This window comes from Camelus ferus, chromosome 31 (assembly GCF_009834535.1).
Source record: "Camelus ferus isolate YT-003-E chromosome 31, BCGSAC_Cfer_1.0, whole genome shotgun sequence".
Lineage (NCBI taxonomy): Eukaryota > Metazoa > Chordata > Mammalia > Artiodactyla > Camelidae > Camelus > Camelus ferus.
The window spans coordinates 11,767,538-11,784,965 of record NC_045726.1 but is presented as its reverse complement, the minus strand read 5'-3'; the positions used below and the strand labels follow the sequence as shown (position 1 = coordinate 11,784,965).

General features: G+C 41.8%; 1 protein-coding gene across 1 annotated transcript in view; it reads left to right on the top strand.

Moving 5' to 3' along the window:
• CDCA2 (cell division cycle associated 2) overlaps window positions 1–5,338 on the top strand; it is a 47,761-nt gene extending 42,423 nt beyond the window's left edge. The window contains 1 exon segment of the mRNA XM_032471060.1: window positions 758–5,338. Within this exon segment, the coding sequence (XP_032326951.1) occupies window positions 758–1,842 (1,085 nt within the window). The 3' untranslated portion in view covers window positions 1,843–5,338.
• Window positions 5,339–17,428: the final 12,090 nt, after the last annotated feature.

Below are 17,428 nucleotides of genomic sequence, written 5' to 3'. Positions count from 1 at the left end.
AGAGAGATGGCTTCTCCTAACAGTACTGAGGTTTAGTGCTCCCAAAGCCTGAACTCACCTAGGCTGTGTTACGTGACTTAAAAACCTTGATGTTTTGGTCTTCAGGGGTGTGACAGTGCCAGAAACATGTGACAGGTGCCATGTGACGTGTCTTCCTGGAGGACAAATCATAGTCAGAGACAGACATGGAGGGGGGAGATTTTCAGAATATTGAAAGAAACTGGGCTCTTTGAGAGTACCATGGCAGTTTGTTAATTTTTAACGTAAGGCATAAGACCTGAGTGTCTTCAGAAGGACCCCTTTAACTAAGTCCTCAAATCCCCCAGAATTCCAAGTTTTCTCCCTTCTATTTCAGGGGAAATGTTGGTAGAAAAGTTCGAGAAGCACGATGTTGCCCATTTTCTATCGTTCATTCTCAGGGAAATGGGAAATGTGACTGCCTGGTGCTAATTGACCTTGTAGTGTGGGAAGCACGTTAGGACAGAGGAAGCAATTTCAGATACAGTTCTCATTTTCATGGTCTCGGGTGATGTGCTTTATTAGTTCATGCATTCAGGGTGTATTTTCTTAACCTGTGGGCTGAGGAAGAACTAAAAAAGAACGATGACAGATGGGGCAGGTACCGAGTAACGTTCGTGGGGCGTGTGACTTTCTGAAAGCTTAACGCACAGGATACAGTATGGCACCTGTCTGATTTGTTAAGTTTCTTTCCACTGTTAATTTTTAATTAGATTTAAACTTACTTACATGCCCATAGATGATTTCATCTCAAACGGTGAACTTGAAGATGTGAAGCTCCCTAAGGAAAAGAATCTTTTGCCTCAGAACCCAGATGTGCAGTTGATTCCAGGCTGTAATAAATACGATGTGTCTGGATTCGGCAGCCCTTACATGAGAAGTTCCTCGTCACTGACTAATGCTGCTTTTGAGCAAGATTCAAATATACATACTACAGAAATTCATGGGAACAGATCAGGTAACCCATCACCTGATTTTGCCCTCCAGTCCCAAGAAGCTTCTGCTGCTGGTCAAAATGTGGAAAACCTTTTTGAAATCTTTAAAATTTCAGAAGATGTAAACGTCAGGTGTGAAAACCAGGATGGCTTCTTGGTCATCCCAGAAGGAAGACTCCCGGCGAAGCATTTCATGCCCGGCTCACAGAAGGCACGTGGTTGTTCAGAAGCTGTCTCCACTGACGGTGTGGAAGGAAGTAAAGCTCCAGGTGAGGATCTGGGAAGAAACTCCAGAGAGGGCAGCAGTGGTGTGAGTTCCAGAGAGAGGAAATACAGAAGACCCTCCATGTGTTGTTCTGATGGACAAAGTGTACACTTGGAAAACCAACCTTCCTACGGCGTGAGCGGCTCTGTAGAAAAGAGTTTAGAAGATTCTGACCTCTATAAAGATTTATCTGACGCCATCGAGCAAGCCTTTCAGCGGACAGAGAGTGAAACCAAAGTAAGACGCAGCACAAGGCTGCAGAAAGGCCTGGAAAGTGAAGGGCTGGTGTGGGTTTCGCTGCCCTGTCCTCCCACATCCTGGCCGTCCCAAAAAACCAAAAGGAGGACAGTCGGCACGCTGGGCAGCAGAGGACCTGAAAGCGAGCCCTCCAGACAAAACCCATGTGGGCTGCCCTTCGCATCAGGTGAAGACCACCGCGAGGGCTTCGCTGCTGCTGCTGCTCCCAGCTTACCCCGGGGGAGGAGGAAGAGCTTCTGTACCTCTGCGCTTGCCGACGTGAGAGATACCACCCGGTCAAAAGGCCGCAGAAGAACCTTTCTCAGCCAGAAGGGAGAGGAAGCTCTCCAGGTGACTTCGACAGAACCGGACATAACGGAGAACTAAAGCGTGACGTCTGCTCCAGAACATCTCCTGCAGAGCATCTCCTGCAGAACATTTGGCAAGAGAGAAGGTGACCAGCCATGCCTAAAGGATTCCTTCATCCCAGTTCCCATCCTTTGTTCAACTTCAGTGTTTTAAAAGTTTCAAGTAAATAAAATCATTTGAGTTGAACCTACTTTTAAGTAGAAATAAGTGAATTTCTTCATCATTCAAAAAGAAAGCATTCTCTTAAATATTTTCTCCCCCCAAATGATAACTGCTTAATTGGTATTCTGTTAAAGACCCAACAGGATGTCTCAAGTTTTATTTCGTGTTAATATATATTTACCACCGGAAGTTTAGAATATCTGTTGTTTAAAAAAAAATCTTTTAGAATTAACTGGTTGTATCTGTATGAGAAGAGGGTTTTTTGTCTTTTTTTTAAATAAATTGATAGAGTCAATGTAACTATGAAAACTGAAGGTAATACAAGGTTGAAAACTGTTAAAGTGTGATGAGGTGTGTTTTTATTTTAAAATACTGACCAAAAAACTGGTTAAAAATTTTAACAATTAAGAAAGATGGAAATGGTAAAACATGTTTTCCTTTTGCATTAAAGTTAAAAGAAGCTTTAATGACTTGCTTTACCGATCTCATAGAAAATTTTTATTTTAATAGTTAGATCAAAATTAAATCGTAAACATGGAATTCTGAAAAAAATCTTTCAGTAATCAGAATATTGCAAATCTCTCATTATAAAATGAACATATAATTTATAAATAACTAATAGGAAAGCATTTTCACCTTTAAACAAGGCTCTTGCATGCGAGATTGGTTTTTGGTGAAAATTTAAGCAGTTTCGTTGACACATCTCCCAGATTATTCATATTAGTCACAGGTAATTTGGGATTGAATTCATAGTTCTCCATTAAAAAATTTTTTTTAAATTCAGAAACTCACTTAAAGGGCCCTAAAAAATTGGTTTGGCCGCATGAAGCATGGTGGTAGGTCTCTCGTGGCATTTTTCCAGACTTTCTAACTTTTTCTTTCATAATATCAAGTACCATTACTTGTCTTGGGTTTTCCAGTTAAGCTTCAGCAATATATCCTGTCACTGTTTGGGTGACAACAGTTTGAAAATCTAAATTGCTATAGATCTGGAATTTGTGAATGCACATAAATCTTTGTATCATTAAACCATTGTCTTTGAAATCCTTTAAATCATTAAACTCTCCCTCTCCAGGACAGCAGAAACATGTTAACAAATAGGGCTCTCTATAAATAACACAACAGGGAAGAAAGCTCCTGCTGAGCTCCCATTTCCCCCCGCCTCAGATAGAGACTATTTGTTACCTTCTTGGCACCAATAGGTCTGGAACTCCTGCTGCTAAAGACTAATGTATTTTACATTAACACTCAAAGTGATCCCCAATTTCTTCTGCCAAAGGGTGGATTGTTTAAAAAATTCTTTTATCTTTACACGTAAATTATTTATGGACTTTTTTTGTCCATTTATAGTTTGGTGGGGTTGGCAAATGTCTTACCCACTGAAAACAAACCAAAAACAAAACCAAAAAATAATTAACTTCTTAGGAGGCTTTTGGTTTGTGTCATTTGCAAAGAAAAGGAAAAAAACTTTCAGAAACATACAATGTTAAAGGGTTTTGTCTGTTAAAAAATTTTTGTTTTCTGTTGCTTAACATTGTTAAACGTATTAAATTGTTATTTTCTCCCCCTTTTTACTGTATGGTGTATGATCTCCACTGTATTTGAATTTTCAGAATTTCACATGCTTTGTTTTATTTCATGCTAATGAGGATGAAGGAAAGATTTTAGTCTGATTTTGGGTTGTGATTTTCTTGGCTTGATTTTTCAGATGTAAAAATTGTTCTCATTTTCTAGCCCCTGCAGTTAAAAATATAAACATACTTTACAAGTTCTGTGTGTTTCAAACTATTTCCTGATGAATATTTTGTTGCTGTCTGTAAACAACAAATAGGCTGTTTTCCTAAAAAGAACAAGTTTGAGAAATCAAAACAACTTGGAGGTAATTTTATCCACCGTCTCATTTGTATCATAAACTTTGTGAAAAGTTAATGGTTTCTGTATTTGGTCATGCTTGCTTGTTTTTGCTTCTTTTCACTGATGTTTAAATCCAAAACTTGCTGTATCTTTTTTACCGCAGTAACCTTTGACATTTTGCCCTAGAATATCTGCTCCTTGTCCTGCAGATTCTCGTTTGTTCCAGAAGGTGGCAGCATGACATCTGAAGTTCTTCATCCTGCGAGCACCACCTCAAACCAGGGCAGCTGGCTCTTCGTTGTTGCTATGGGTGCGCCCCTTAACTTTTATTTTCACTCATTTTTATTACCAAAGTAATATGTATCATTGAAAAAAGTAAGAGAACCGTACCAAATCAAAAACCCTTCCTCCACCAAGCGCCAGCATCCTGCAGCCGATGTCAACACCGTTAACAGCCAGCAAACCTCTTCCAGACCCTTCACTGGTGTAAACACGAATATAGGTTTTGATTTCTAACGGGGTCACTGTATGTGCCATCTTGTGATGTAAAATTTTATTCAATGAAATAATAACCGTGTTAACATCCTCAGTGTTGCTCTGGAGAGCCCTGGTGCTGCTTCAGTCTTTGTGAGTCCTGCACAGAATTATGTACCTTGGGTATACAATGGAGTTAGCCATCTCCTTACCAATGGATGCTTGTTGTCACCAATTCTTTGTTCTTGAAAATCAGGCCACACTGGGCTTGCGTGAACATGTAAGATAAATTCCTTGCAATTAAATGGTTACTAAGTTCTTTTCTCTAGATCTTACCTGGCAAAGTCCCTTTATAAAGATTTTGGCTTCCTCACCTTCTTTCTGTCTGTCGCGTTCTCCCCCGGCACTTTATGCCACGATGGTTCCATTTTCTCTCGCTGCCCGGAGCGCCTCAGCTGTAGAAGTGAGGGTGAGACTCGGATCTGGCGTAACACGGAGGAGATGGTGGAGAATGCCTGATTGGTGCTTTACATTGAAAGAGCTTTTCTCTTTTTTTCTTTTCCTTTTTAAAGTCAGGTTTATGGTGGTGTGTTCACCTACAGTAAAGTTTACCCTTTTTTGAATTTTGGCAAATTTATACCGTCAGGTAACCACGACCACAGTCAAGTAATAGAACATTCCCGTCACCCCAAAAGGTGTTCCCTCCTGCCTCTTTGCAGAAGTGCCCTGTCTCCCAACCCCAGCCCCTTGCAATCATCTCATTTCTATCCCGGCTGTTTCGCCTTTTATGTCATATAATGTCACATAAACGGGATCATACAGTATGTGTCCTTTTGTATCTGCCTTTTTAAACAGAAATGCTTTTGAGATTCATCCATGTCCCATGTTAAAGTGGTTGCTTCCTGTTTATTGCCAAGTCACGTTCCATTTTATGGTTGTACCACAGTTTATCCACTCACCAGTTGATGGATTTGGGGATTGTATCTATTTTTGGCTATTAAAAATAAAGCTGCTATAAACATTGGCATATGGATCTTTTTTATAGACGCATGTTTTCATTTGTCTTGGGTAAATACCTCGAAGTGGGACTCTTAGGACGTATGGCTGGGGTATGACTAGCTTTTGAAGAAACCGCCAAGCTTTTCCATGGCAGCTGCACCGTTTTGCATCCTCACCTGCAACACACTGTTTCAGTTGCTCCACATTCTCACCATCGTGAGCTGTTGTCAGCCTTGTTCGCTGCAAGCATGCTAGTCAGTGTGCAGTGGTCTCTCACTGTGGTTTTGATGTTTATTTCCCTAATGACTCGTCGACGCGGGACATCTTTTTTTCCCCGTACGTATTTGCCACGCTTCTAGCCTCTTTATCGAAGTGTCTGTTCAAACCTCTTGCCCATGTTTTCTTTTGTTGTTATTGTTGTCTTGTTACTGGGTTGAAAGGGTTCTGGGTATACTTGGATACAGTCCTTTTTCGGATATGTATCTTGCAAACATTTCTTCCCAATCTGTGGCTTGTCTTTTTTACTTTCTTAGCAGTGCCCTTTGAAAAGCCAATTTTCATTTTGATGTAATCTAGTTTGTCATTGTTTTTCTTTAATGGCTCATACTTTTGTGTCCTATCTAAGAAATCTTTGACTAATTTAGGGTACTAGGATTTTCTAGGTTTTCTTCGAAAAGTTTTCAAGTTTCAGCTCTCAGATGTGAGATCCACTTTGAGTTAATTTTTATATAATATGTAAGACGAGGGTGTTGTTTTTCTTAATGGAAATCATTCAGCACCATTTGTTGAAAAGATTATACATTCCTTATTGAGTTACAATGGCACCTCTGTTGAAATCAGTTGACTTCATTCGTCTAGGTCTATTTTGGGACTTTATTCTGTTTCATTGATCTATATGTCTGTTCTTAAACCAACATCACACCATCTTGATTATGATACGAAAGCTTTCCCCCCTGCTTACTGTGAATATGATAGTTTTTGTTTAAAATTCTTTTTGTGAAAGAGGAGGCCAGTAGAAGCAAAACATTGACCAACCAATTCTACGTGGAGCCTACAATTATACCCAGACCTGCATTATCATTTAGGGCAAAAAGTCAGCAATGAGAAGCTATCAGAAATATGGGAAGGAAGCCAGCTTCCTTGAGGTACCTATACAGTCAGCCCCATCCTCTTGTAAAAGCCTTTGCTAGAGTTTGTGATTTTAATATTGTTACCCCGAGACACTGTAAGATTTAGTCATTAAGAAAGAATTCTCTTCTTCAACACTGTACAATATACATCAATAAGAAAATGGGATGAGTTAAAATTAGGATCAAAATTAAGTCTGTAAAAAACGAATGTCTGATTCATTTCTTCGAAGTCTTTTATTATAGTTTGGTTTAGTATAAAAATTGTCATTAACCTTACTTGGAAAGTAGCCTGAGCATTTGAGAATGATTTCTTAACACGGGAAAACTTCCCTGTACCAGGTCATCCCAGGTGAGCAGACTGTCGATTTATTAATACACATGCGCCAGGCATTAATTTCTAAACGTGATCACTGCCTTCAAGATGCTCAGTGTTCTCTAACGGGAGCAGAATTACCATAGAGGGTAAGATTATGAAGCCGTGCTCCGGACCTCTCAGCCCTCGAGGTAGCACCAACTTCCAGATCAGGTAAGTTTGTTTTGTTTCTTTCTGGAAGAAGTGATGCTTGAACAAAGTTCATTCATCGGGGTTGCAGGGAAATGCAGATCCAAATGAACCGTTCTATTCCAAACGTCCTTTCCTTATTATGTACTGAGACCAGGCAATGTAATTACATTGGCTTCGTCTCATACACATTTTTAACGCATTTTTCTTCCCCATATATTCTAAGCTATGAATACACCTGGGTAAAGCATGGATTCAAAACAAGACGAGAGATCATGAATTGTGCGTAAGAAAATTGTAAAGAAATCCCTCTCATTCGATGTGTGTGTATTTCTGTCTTTGCTACTGTCAGTTTCTTGGTAGTATGTCTGGAGGGTTGACTCTGGACTTGGACTCCTAGATCGAGTGAGCCGACAAGGGGATGAAATTAAATAACTGCACAGACAAAAAGACAGTGCGGTGTTTTTGGTCTTAGATTTACTTGAAGATTCTTAGAGCTTTGACTTGGCCTGGACGGGCTAACTCCTATGGCCTAGCAATTCTGAGTTTGTATGACGTGGCGCTGGTGTGTTCAGTTTTGTACAGTCTTTGGTGCGTTTCCGTTTTTTTATGAAATCGTGATACAGGCTACAAGTAACATAATAGCTTTAGTGAGAAGATGAGTAATTACTGCCGTTCTCCAGATACATATTTTTGTCCCATATCTTTAACCAAGATCATACTTAGCCTGGCTGTGACCTTAATTTTTAAGATTTATTAGAAAGGTTTTCGGAAAATTTTAGGATATTGGGAAGCAAGTATTTTCTGGAACTGCTTCTATTTTTTGATACTTTAAGCATTATATCACTTACATGAAAAGGGAAAATAAATGAGCATGCACATTAAAGAAAAAATATATAGAAGTTTACATTTTCTAACGGGTAGGTTGGGACTTCCAAAATTTCCAACGGCCGGTTGGAGAGCAGCCTTTCTTAAATCTTCCTTTTTCTCATTTGTCCACGGCACATGCGTTGTCTGACTACATGGTTTAATTTAATTCTCTGTGATAAAAGCGGTCTGCAGGGGAGCAAACAGCTGGCTTTGGGGTTTTAGCTGTCATTCAAGAAAAATTCAAATTTCATAATTGCGTTTTAAGTTCCAGATTTCTAACTGTATTTGTGTGGGAGTTTTTAAGCTCTGAAATGTTAAGATAGATATTATATTTATTTACATCTAATAATTTCTTTATTCTCACAACTTTATTCACCCACATACAATTTGCTTTAAAAAAAAATTCTTTCACTTTGGTAGTGTTTTGAAGCGTCAAGTGTAAGTGGTCTGTTAGTGGCATTTTAATTTTTGCCATTTAAAAAGAAGCTGCATTTCCTGTGTCTGATGTCCTGGGTGTTTTGCTGGGAAACACAAAATAATGTCCACTTTTTCTCTATTTTGACATATCAGATAGCTGCTAAGTAGCGTCAGGTGTTTGCAAAACTAGAGTCTTCCAAATGTACGGTCCAAAGAGTGAAATAACTTTTTTGGAGTATAAATTGGGTGTCAAACAGTTGAAACTTCATAGAGAAAGTGAGTAAAAAGGTTTTTTTTTTTGTTTTTTTTTTTTGGTTCAAGTTAGTGTAGTTCAGATGCCAAGAGCTTGGATGTCAAGTGTGCAATTTTACGCCTCACATTTGAACGCATACAGTGGGTTCATTTTCTAATTGTTCATAACAGAGCAATAATCCAACGTGACCAGTCTTTTCTTATTTGAAGTGTACATGGGGAATGAAGATTTCAGAAGTATTCCCTACCTCAAACCTGAAAAACCTGGTGTTAGTCTTGGGTGATTTCCAGTGACCCTGTGACTCCCTTCTTCCTGCCCCCTGTGTAGATTTGGAACTGGGCAGCCATTTTTGTTTTTGGAAGGGAAAGGAGACAGATATAATGAATGGCTTTTATTGTGCAATATTTCAAACTCTCTTGAATGCATTCGAATGGGATGGAAACTGTTCTGCCCAATGTCATAGCCAAAACAAACAAAACATATTCCCTCAACCTGGATGTGTGTTTCTCTCAAACTGGCAGTAGTTAGAGCTCAGCTCTCAAACAAGAATTTGCTTTGACAATTTTTAGCCCTTGTTCGACTGAATATTAGGATAGGTCACAGCCAAAGCAAATACTGTGGGGAAAAATTAATACGCATATTTACAGCTTGCAGGTGGCATCTATTCTTAAACGTTAGATATTTGTCTTAAAGAATTGCTTTTGTGGTAATGCTTTTAAATGGACTACTTTTTGGCTAATATTTTTAAAATGAACTCTTTGATAATAGTAACTGCTAATGTAAATAAATTCTACAGCAGTCCCTGAAGAGTGATAAATGCTTGAATTTAAGTATTTAAACATTTAGAAAGGGCACTAAGAATCTGAGAATTCTAGGAATATCAGACCCAGCAAATATGCCATAAAACTCCCTTGATGGTAGCCTTGTGTGGCCCCCAAAGAATCCACTCTAGTGAGTATCAATGACTCCTTTATGAGGATGCCTCCAACACTTTACTGACTCCAGCCGCCCCCACTTAGGTTGTTAAGTATTCCCACCCTTTGATTCTGTTGGGAGAATTATTCTCCACAATCAGGATAATTCATTTTGTAATGCGCCATTGTGCTTCATGACCCTGGCAAAATATATTTTTCATTAGTCACAATCATAACTTTAAATTTACGGTCATCTATGACCAACAGGCTCTTGGTTTGTGCCTTAACCAAGAAATACTGGCCACATAAATTGGGAAGCCAGACAATCTGCCTCTCAACATGGAAGTGCAGACTTCAAGCCACCTTTTAGGTCCTCCCTTGGAAAACATAAAATTCTAAATTTCATGGGTGCTTTGTTGAACAACGTCAGACATCTGGGTGAATGGAAATAAGCCATTGGATCATTTCATTGGCCGTTAACTCTTCATATAATAAACGCTACAGATAAAACACTGCCTGCATCTTGCATTTTATTCAGAAACATTGCACACCTTTGCAAAGATTTCCACTTCCCAAGCTCTGCAAAGTCCGATTGCATTCCTATCAACTGGCGAGCCTGGCATGTTCTGGACGTGTAAATCATTTTAAGGAGCGGGCACTTAGGTTTTGCAGTCTAAGTGGATGGTGGGAAGTGGCAAGGCCTGCACGAGCTGGTAAGTGGGTGTTACTGAGGTCCACGGCTCTCAGTCTGTCAAGGGGCAAACGTGAGTGTAAGATTCCAATGGGGAGGGGAGGGAGGCAGAATACAAACTCCTTGGGAAAAAAGCAGGCTCTTATTTTTCAATCTTAGATGTTGTTTTAAGCTCTTAGTATTTGAACGTAAATGTGGGAGATACATGGGTTTGTTTCATGGGGTAGGGTAGGAATAATTGGATATTCTGGTTTATCCAAATTCTGCTCTTTTTTTTTTTTTTTTAACGCTGTGAGTGCTGAAGTTTTTTTTTTTTTTTTTACCTAAATACACTTATTTTTATATTTAAAAATAACATACCTCCCCCAAACAAATTGGAGCCTCTTAATTCCCACTGAGGCTGCCTTTCCCCTCCAATAAAAACAGACAACCCAGCTTTCCTTTAAATAGGTAACCGAGGCCCACCAACTTATACTCATAACCCTTAATGTAGGCTTGGACTAGTTTTTTAGTTTGTTTGTTTTCACAAGCCCCTCTAGGCAAAACGTACAACACACCCTTCTAAGGTACCGTCATGTGTTCTCATATCTCTGGAAGGACTCAGCAAGACATACTATTGTTGCTATCTTGAAAATAAGATGAAAAAGAGGGAAGTGGTTTTCTCTGCTTGGCAGCCAGTAGTGCTAAAGCCTGGAAGAGACCGGGGGCCTCCTAATACTCGGCCTGTTGTTTATTCCACTTACTTCGGCTGCCCCCTCCATCCTCCCGGTGCCTAAGGAGGTCAGGCCATATGGGTACTCGCTGGCTGTTCTTATAAAAATTTAGTTGGAAGGGCCCTTGAAATCAGTAGCTACACCAAGGTTTTGAAGCCATCCAGAACCCCTCACAAATAATCAAAATTTCTTAAAACTGGGTGTTCAGTGATGGGCATTGATTCATCCTTTCTCTAATTTCTTGAGGGGAAGAGGGGATTGGGGGCAGGAATGAAGACAGAAGAAAGACTGTTTAAGCTGGAAGTCAGGACAACGTCTACACCGAGATGCCAGCCCTTTGAACAAGCAGCGTTCTCAGCTCAGGCCCAGAGGAGTGTGCCGGGTGTCCTGCAGCCATCCTGTAAATGTCCGAGTGGACTGATTTCCTGTATTTCTTCTGCAAGAAAGGAAAACAGTTCTCGGCAAATCCCAAACACGTTGGAGGCGTGTGTCCTTTGACATTTCACTGCCTTCCCTGCTCTTGCTTGGCCATCTCCACAAGCAAAGAGCTGTTACCACCAGTCCAAAGCTGTAACAATATTAAGATGTTTTCCTCAACCTTGTCCCCAGAAAGATACTCAGTTTCCAGAAGATTGTTCTCCCTGGGGCGTTACATCATGAATTGATTCAGTTCTTGGAGGAAGAAATTGGACAAAATATAATAGATTACCTCCTGGGGAAACATACTTAGGTTGTTAAGTATTCCCACCAGAAAACTAAGAAACTGCTTATATATTACTACTCTGTCCACATTTAACCTTTCACCTTTTTGCAGCTGAGCAGGGTGCTTTTTTGCTGTAAAGGTTTTTGTTTTAGTGGGGGTCAGAGAGAACATTTCTCCTTTATTTTTTTAAGGAATACAAGTATTCTTTGTTTTTGCAATTACCCAGACTCCCTCAGCTTCACGAGCCGGGGTCTGCCCCCCAGACCCGGGAACAGGTTAGGATGCAGCCACAGAAGGCTGTCCCCATTCGTTGTGCAAGTGTGGCCTCCCGGTGGGCAGTGGGAAGGGGGACAGCTGGGGCAGGAGGGTAAAGGGAGCTGCTCCATCTAGTTAATTTTCTGTAAGGGTGTTTTGGCCTTTGGGGCATCGTGGCCGGTAGTGAAGAAGGCCATGGTCATGGACTATTTGGGAGACGCTTGTAATAGGAACAAATCTGACTCCATCCTGGATCTGATTCTTTTACTTTAATTTGTATTCTATTTCTTTTGCTACAAGTTAAGAATGTTGTTTATAGCCTGAAATATGCAGGATAGCACATTCTCAGGGCTCTGATCTTTAAAGGTATAACACTTTTCCATTCACACAGAGATTAAAAACTGCAGAACAGAGAATAACATTTGTCTTGCTGGAGATTTACAGGAACATCATGACCTGACCAACATGGACAGCTGCAAGAACAGATTCCAACACCAAGAAGTTTGCAACAACCAACCACACCCCCTCTTCTTTTAGTATAAAAGGAGCCTAGATTCTAACATAGGGAAGATGGTTCTTTGGGACACTAGTCCACCATCTTCTCAGTCTGCTGGCTTTCCAAATAAAGTTGCTATTCATTGCTCCAGCAACTCATCTCTAGATTTACTGGCCTGTTGTGTGGTGAGCAGTACGAGCTTGGACTCAGTAACAAGCATCACCAAGGTCCATCCTGGGGCTGGAGTGGCCTTTGCAAGCAATACCCACCCTGAGGAAAAGGGTCAAGTTTCCTCTTTCCCAGGAACCCATTCTCTGAGCAGGAGGTCAGTGGCTGATGAAATTACTGCCATCCAGTAAAGAGTGCAGTAAGAAATGTGGGAGCTATTTTCTCTTCCAGGCTCTCAAGTTGGAGTAGAGAAGAGCTGGGTGGAACTGGCCATATGTGTTAGCTGGCTGCAGACAGGGAGAACTTGGAATGGCGAGCAGAGTGGATGGAAAGGCTGATGAACGAGAGGGATCGGTAATAAAACAGCACGCCTTTCCTCACCAAATACCCAGCTGGTGACTGGAAGCTGGTCAGTATCCAGAGCCTAGTTAACAGATCAGAGGACCGTGTAGTGTGTTGGCAGTCTCCGTTGGCGGGACCACTGACAACTGGACTGGTAGAGCCAATTTCCTTTTCTGAGGCAGAAGCATTCCTACCATGTCAGCAAACCTCAGTTATTATCTTGTCTCATAAATCTCCTGAGTCCAGGCTCCCCAGGGCACTGACATCGATTCCCTTGTTCCTTAACCCAGTAAAAGCCCTCTAGGGGCCTCAGCCATGCCCCCCAGCCATCAGCCTTAGGGGTTCAGCTCCCTCTCTCAGGTGTGCATCTGAGGAACCGGCAGCAGCCTCTGTCAGACCTTAGAGAGGTAAGGAGCGAGCCGGGGGGAGGTTGGGTGAAAGGTAGCTGGGACGTCTCTACTGGTTTTGCAATTTCTTGTGAATCTATTATTATTTTAAAATAAAAAGTTTAAAAAGTAAAGTGCTCAGAACAACAACAAGTCTCTGTGATTCTCAGCTACCCCACCTATAAAATGGAAATATGAGTGATGCCTACTTCATGGGGCTGCCTTGAAAATCAGGTGACACAGATGTGGGCCTCTTGTTCTGCTCAGCCCAGCATCCTTCTGCACTTTCTTGTCACTGAAGCCCATTTCCTTTCTCATGTGCTGTTGCTCTGCAGTGTAGTCCCTGTAAACAGGTGTCTTCCCACGTGCCCCCGCTTTATGCGATCTCGTTATCATGCCCGTTATTACAGATAAGGAAGGCCGCTGAGAAGTTAGGAGGTAATGTGACTTGCTCAAGATAATACCGCTAGTCAGTGGCAGGGCTGGAATTAGGAGTCTGCCCTACTGTCTAACGTCCATTTTCCTTTGATGAAGATACCATAACTAAAGAGGCACAGCTTTGGGGGTTGTGGAAAGAAGATAATAAGAGACATGCAGAGAAGATGAGGATTTTCTCTTTGGGAGACTTGCCACTGTTGTCAAAAATGCCCTTGATGGAGAGCTTGTGATTTCAGACACAACAGCCCCTTTGCTCCACTTGGGGCACGTCTCCCCACTTCTAGTCTCGCTCTCATGTCTTTAGCCCGTAGCCTCGTCCTGCACGTCTTCCAAGGAAATCAATCCCATTAGCACATAAATCTCAAGCGCTGCACAACCCACCACACTCCTCACTCCTAGTTTGGGTTTTTCTCTATCAAGTTATGGGCGCGTACGTGTAACCAGTGAGTGGTTGGTTGTGTAAGCCTGTACTGAATGCACCAGCTTTTGCAAACAGTTTCTATCATTCAAAACTGTTAGCTCTGCTTTAGTGTTTTCCTAGCCATGGAAGTCAAATAGATGGATAATTTCATCACCTGAAATATATCCACCTGTGGTTTCGCAGTGAGGGGTCAGGTGTACGTCTTAGCCAAGGACTGGGGAGCTTCCCATAATCTTCTCACTAGCATCTGGCAGAAGAACAGAGCTTCCATCAGGGGTCTTGTCCATCCTAAATCTAGTTCTGGGGTTATTTCGAGCCAGGCACCTTTCCATCCTGACAGGCAGCTCAACTTCAGGAAGAAATCTATCTGAGCTGTGGTCAGCTGTCGCTGTTTCTGCCTGGAGGTCCAGGAGGTGGACTTGGCAAGGGTACTGCGCTGAGGGGTTGGAGCAGCAAATGCCAAAAGAAATGTTTATTGAGTGATAATTAATTACTGGACAGAGAGTCAAGCATAAATTTAGTTGGCATGCTAGCTTTAAGTTGAGAGGCTGATTAAAGTTAAGAGGTCCCTCTAGCAACTTGTTTTAGCTCAAGCTGGTACCAAGAAATTTCAGGGTGAGAATGGGCGCCCCCTTCCAGAGGAGTTAGCCTTGAAATTTGGGGAAACCTACCCCCACTTTACCCAATAGCTTCTGCAAAGGGCATTGGACATTGATCTTTTAAAAAAAAAAATGTCATGATGACCTCATTTTGCTTGTAACATGTTCCTGTATCACGGACATTGACACCATAAAATGCTGACTATAAACTCTGAGGATATATTATTTTGTACTTGTAGTTTGGAAGACTTTTGATACGCAATTGAATAAAGCAATCATATAAAATCAAAGAATAATGGAGATGAAAGACAAAAAAAGCCAGGGGCGATTTTGCCAAAGGTCTCACTTTGTTTGCAGATGCGGAGACTGACAACCAGGGGGTTGGAGTAACTCACCCAAGGTCACACGGCGTCTAGTGGCAAGGCTCAGACCGGGCCCTCTGGGCAGAGGGCGCTTGCCTCTTCTGCCCCCATGCTGTGCGTATGGGATGTGTGATGTTCCTTCACCTAACCAGCTTCTAACCTTGAAATGACAGCCAACCTGGCTTTCTGTCTGTTGTGTACCAACCACACTAACTAGCTCATTGCTGGACACAGAACGTGTTTAATAAATGCTTGTCGAGGGGCTGAGGGAGCTCATGCGATGCTGTAATATACCTGCATTAGCTGCTATGACCGTTGAGTCGATGGGAAAAGCAGGCGATCTGGGTGCATTCTACCCACCCCTGCCCCTGCCCCCACCCCCGCCGCACAATCACTGAGCGGGTGGGGCTGGAGAAGGCGTCTCATGCACTCATTCCAGTATTTCTCAAAGTGTGGTCCCCTTTAAACTGGCCAGGGAGTTTATTTAAAATGCAGATGGAAGCAATCCCATTTGGAGGTCAGCACATTACCGTGAGGACAGTGTCCCTTTGGACCCACTGCTTCAAGCAGCCGCTGAACCCTGGGATGCACTGAGCCCAAGTTTTTTAAACTCTCTGCTTCTTAATTCTTTTGTAAACTTTGGTTTTTTTTTTGTTTTGTTTTGTTTTTTGGGGTTTGTTTGAGGGGAGGGAGGCAATTTGGCTTATTATTTATTTATTTTAATGGCAATGCTGGGGTCGAACCCAGGACCTCATGCACGCTAAGCACGAGCTCTCGCACTGAGCTGACCCTCCCTCCTGCTTAGTTCCTTTGATGCCCGTAGCCGGTGGGGCCACTGTGAGCCGAGAGCACGGAATTTAAAGTCAGGTCTGAGCCTGAAACTCGGTGCCCCAATTACCGTGTTGTTTGTTAAACTTCTTCACCTGTCTGAACCTCTCAGTTGCCGCATCTGTAAAATGTGGATAATGATAGTCTTTTTCTCTTACAGTTATTGTGAGGGGGTGTTGAATTATGGGGTGATACCGTGTGTAAAGTTCATGTTTAGTGTCTGGCACATGATAGGGATTGAATTAGGTAACATTCCGTTTTACTTTCTATTTTGCCGTAACTCCAGGCTTACAGGAAAGTTACAGAAATAGGACAAAAACACTTCATTAAGATTCCCCAAATGTTAGCATTGTACTCTAATTACTTTCTCTCAGTAGAGATACAGGTATATCTGCGTAGATAAATTATATATGTACATGTATATATAGATGTATTTTCTGAACCACATGAGTAAATTCGCAGATATGACATCTTTACCCTGAAATTCTTCAGTGTATATTTCCTAAGAACACAGGAGAACTTACTACAGTCGACCCTTCAACAACATAGGTTTGAATTACACAGTCCCACTTAGGTGTGGATTTGTTTTTTCCCAATAAATACAAACTATAGCACTGGAAGATCTGCGGTTGGCGGAATCCAGGGATACGGAGTGCTGACTCTGGGACTTGAGCTTCTGCGCATTTTGGTACCGTAGAGGGTCCTGGAACCCATCCCCCAGGAGACCGAGGGAGACTGTGAGTACTAGGGTGTCTTAATGGAAATACTTGAAGCATCTCCACGGTGTTTCTCTGACTCAAATTCAGATCGTGATCCAACCCACTTTTACTGAGCACGTATGATGTGCCAGGTAGATGCTTTGAACACTATTCCAATAAATTCTCTCATCAGCATTGTGAAGTAGGTATTATTGGTTAGTAAACTGGCCAGTTAGTAACTAAGAATCAAGGTGCTTAGTAAATTGTCCAAAGGACCTTAGTTAGTGGTAGAAGTGGGATTTGAACCCAGTCCTCTGGACTCGAAGCCCTGGGTTCTTTCCAGAACAACACTCTTTAAAAAAAATGGTGTTCTTTGTTCTAGATTGCTGACCATTTTCTGTCATAAAAATGAGAAAAAATAAACAAGAGGCAGCCGTCCTTGGGGCCCCCGGGTCAGGGCGTGCTAATCTCCACTCACTGCCTCATACTTCTGAGCTGTAGGGGTTTTGTTGTCACAGCTCGAACTCTGATGCACTTTCCAGAACTTTCTTTCAAAGTGATAGTAATCCTTTTGTGCACTTTTATCTTCACACACCTTTAGTCAAGTATATTTCTGGAATGAAAATTTATTCCTATTTTGGGTGGTTAGGACCTTGGGAACTGGAGGTGTCATCTTTGGGTTTGCCTTTGGCTCTGGTCAGAGATTCCAGAAGCAAACGAGAGCAGAGTACTTGTTCTCTCATTGCCCAGCCACGCGGCGCTGACTGGTCCGGCTCAGTCCCCTCATGCCTTAACGCAGACAACCGCAGTGATGGTGCGGCCCACTGGGGTGATACGTCCTTGACAGAGTTTCAGTTCTGAGGAATTCTGGCTGGAGCCTTCGGGAACCAGCATTAATTCTACTTTGAATTAAATCCTGTGCTTTAATC